The sequence below is a fragment of the Toxoplasma gondii genome, assembly GCF_000006565.2.
Source record: "Toxoplasma gondii ME49 unplaced genomic scaffold asmbl.371, whole genome shotgun sequence".
Classification (NCBI taxonomy): Eukaryota; Apicomplexa; class Conoidasida; order Eucoccidiorida; family Sarcocystidae; genus Toxoplasma; species Toxoplasma gondii.
The window spans coordinates 1-2,186 of record NW_017383116.1 but is presented as its reverse complement, the minus strand read 5'-3'; the positions used below and the strand labels follow the sequence as shown (position 1 = coordinate 2,186).

General features: G+C 33.8%; 1 protein-coding gene across 1 annotated transcript; it reads right to left on the bottom strand.

The window, feature by feature from the left end:
- Window positions 1-90: 90 nt before the first annotated feature.
- Window positions 91-2,116, bottom strand: TGME49_303450 (coatomer gamma subunit; the record flags this gene model as incomplete). Its single annotated transcript, XM_002372072.2, has 5 exons — window positions 91-276; window positions 652-840; window positions 1,095-1,296; window positions 1,514-1,684; window positions 1,956-2,116. The coding sequence occupies 5 exons, from the start codon at window positions 2,114-2,116 to the stop codon at window positions 91-93; spliced, it is 909 nt and encodes a 302-aa protein (XP_002372113.2).
- Between the last annotated feature and the right edge of the window lie 70 nt (window positions 2,117-2,186).

Here is a 2,186-nt window from a genome sequence, read left to right as displayed (position 1 = left end):
TAGAAAAACCAAAAAGGACGATGAAAGAAGTCTCCTTAATTCATCACTCTATCCAGTAAAGAAGATTGATTCCGTTGCGAAAACAAAGAATTATATAGTACCTGCTTCCTTTGCATCTGAGTTCTCAGCAATTATAGCAATAATAGTATCAACAATGCTTTTCTTATAGTCGAAACCACCATCATCGCGTAACATTGTAGCCAAAAATGACATAAGAGTCGAGTGCTTACGTGGATAACGAGAACATAGTGAACGGATTGCTTCAATCACCACTACCTGCAATAAGTAAACATGAAAAAATTAAGTCCTAAAAAAAGTCATTTAATTTAACTTCACTACATCAATCAATCCAAAGGTATCAGTAAACTCATATAAGGCACACAGTGCGCAGCAAAAAACTATCTGATTGTTTACAGCTACAGTAGTCTAAGAAATCAACATTTTTGTGATAGAGGGAAGCACATTGGGGACAAACATATCAATTATCAATTACCTACGCAAAGTTTATGACGAGAGCAGTTGAACCGCTATTTTAATTTACACATTGGTTAACAATATTTCATTTTTGCAATTGCTACTTTTATATTCTACATAATTCTATGCTAAGACCACAAATTCTGAAGAAACTGGAAACGAAATGAGTGATGTCACCTTAAATTCATCACTTATTTCATTCACAAATGTGCTAATTTGTTTCATTAATCTTTCCACTGATGATTCTGCTCCAGTTTTGAGAAGAGTTGTGATTGCAAGTGTTGCTATTGAACGATTCTGATCTGTTATCAATTGTTCCAAATCAACATTACACGACGTTACTGCTTGCGGATGTTTCACTGACACCTGAAAATAAAAGTCAAAGAATACTTTCGACAAAAAAAATTTTTTAAGTTTTGGCCAACTGATCAAAAAGAACAGTGTCCTACAAAAATATCTGAATTCTGGCGGTAAGTTTGTAAGCCACATCACTAGTTATAGAAAACGTCACAAAGAGGTGGAAAGATTTCTTTGCACCAAAAAAGAAAAAGTATCAGGAAAGAAGAGCCATGTATTTCAGATATGTCAGATTCACAAAAAAAAAATCACAAAACCAAAACCTTATTCAAAGTCCGAACAGCGGCAAACCGCAGTGCTGGTTTCGGAGATGAACAGAAAAGTTGCAACACTGAAATAGCTGGCGACAATTCCGATGAAGTTGTTCGTGGCAACCGAACTATCGCAGAAGCAGCTTCATAGATAACCATTTCACATTTATGACGGAGGCATGATTCAATGAACTGGAAGAAGGGACTTTCTGTTCTGAAATATCATTAACCTTAATTTAATCATTTTATTAACAAACAATGAAAAAACTTATGAATGGCTGTTATATCATAAAGAAGTTGATCGTTTTTTATGTATGTTGCAATTTTTCTGGACACTAATGCAAGTTTTAACATTACTCTTGTAAGATAGGTTTAGAAAGCAAAATTTAGAGAAAGCCAAATAGTATATTAAAAAATGCAACGAAACTTACCCCGCTTCATCATCTTCGATAAGTTTGGTAGCAAGTCGAATGAGATAGCATGTTGCAAAAGGAGAACGTAGTGATGATTTACTCCATTTTTGAACCAATTTATTCACTGCCAAACGATCGCCGCTACGAATATGGTATAACAAGCCGAGAGCATGAAATTGGACCATATTGCTGAAACGAGCTTTTTTGAGCATCCATTTAATTTTCAACATTTCGCTACATAGTTTAGTTTAAGTAAAAATAATAAAAAAATTATTAAATCTACAAAAGTTTAGTAACAAGTATAATGTAACTAATCCAAATTTAACTTCTGAGTAGAATATAGAGTTGGCAAGCTCAGTAATAACAATAGTATATTACATAACCTAAAATAAAAAAGTCTATTTAATCAATAATAAAAATATCCCACAAAAAAGACAAACAAATATGTAAATGAGCAAACCAATCTGACGAAACAGCTTCCTGCACCTCATTCGCCCAACGACGTACCACCTCCGGATTCTTCCGAAGCAGATGAAATGATGAAACAAGAGCTGCTGATGCAACAGCTGAATTTCTATCGACAATTGCCTGGAAGTGACAAACAATGTCGTCATATCCCATATTCTTTACTGCCCATTTGTTAGTATATTCAATATCATTAAGTTAAGAAGTTGGAATTTAAAAAAAAGAA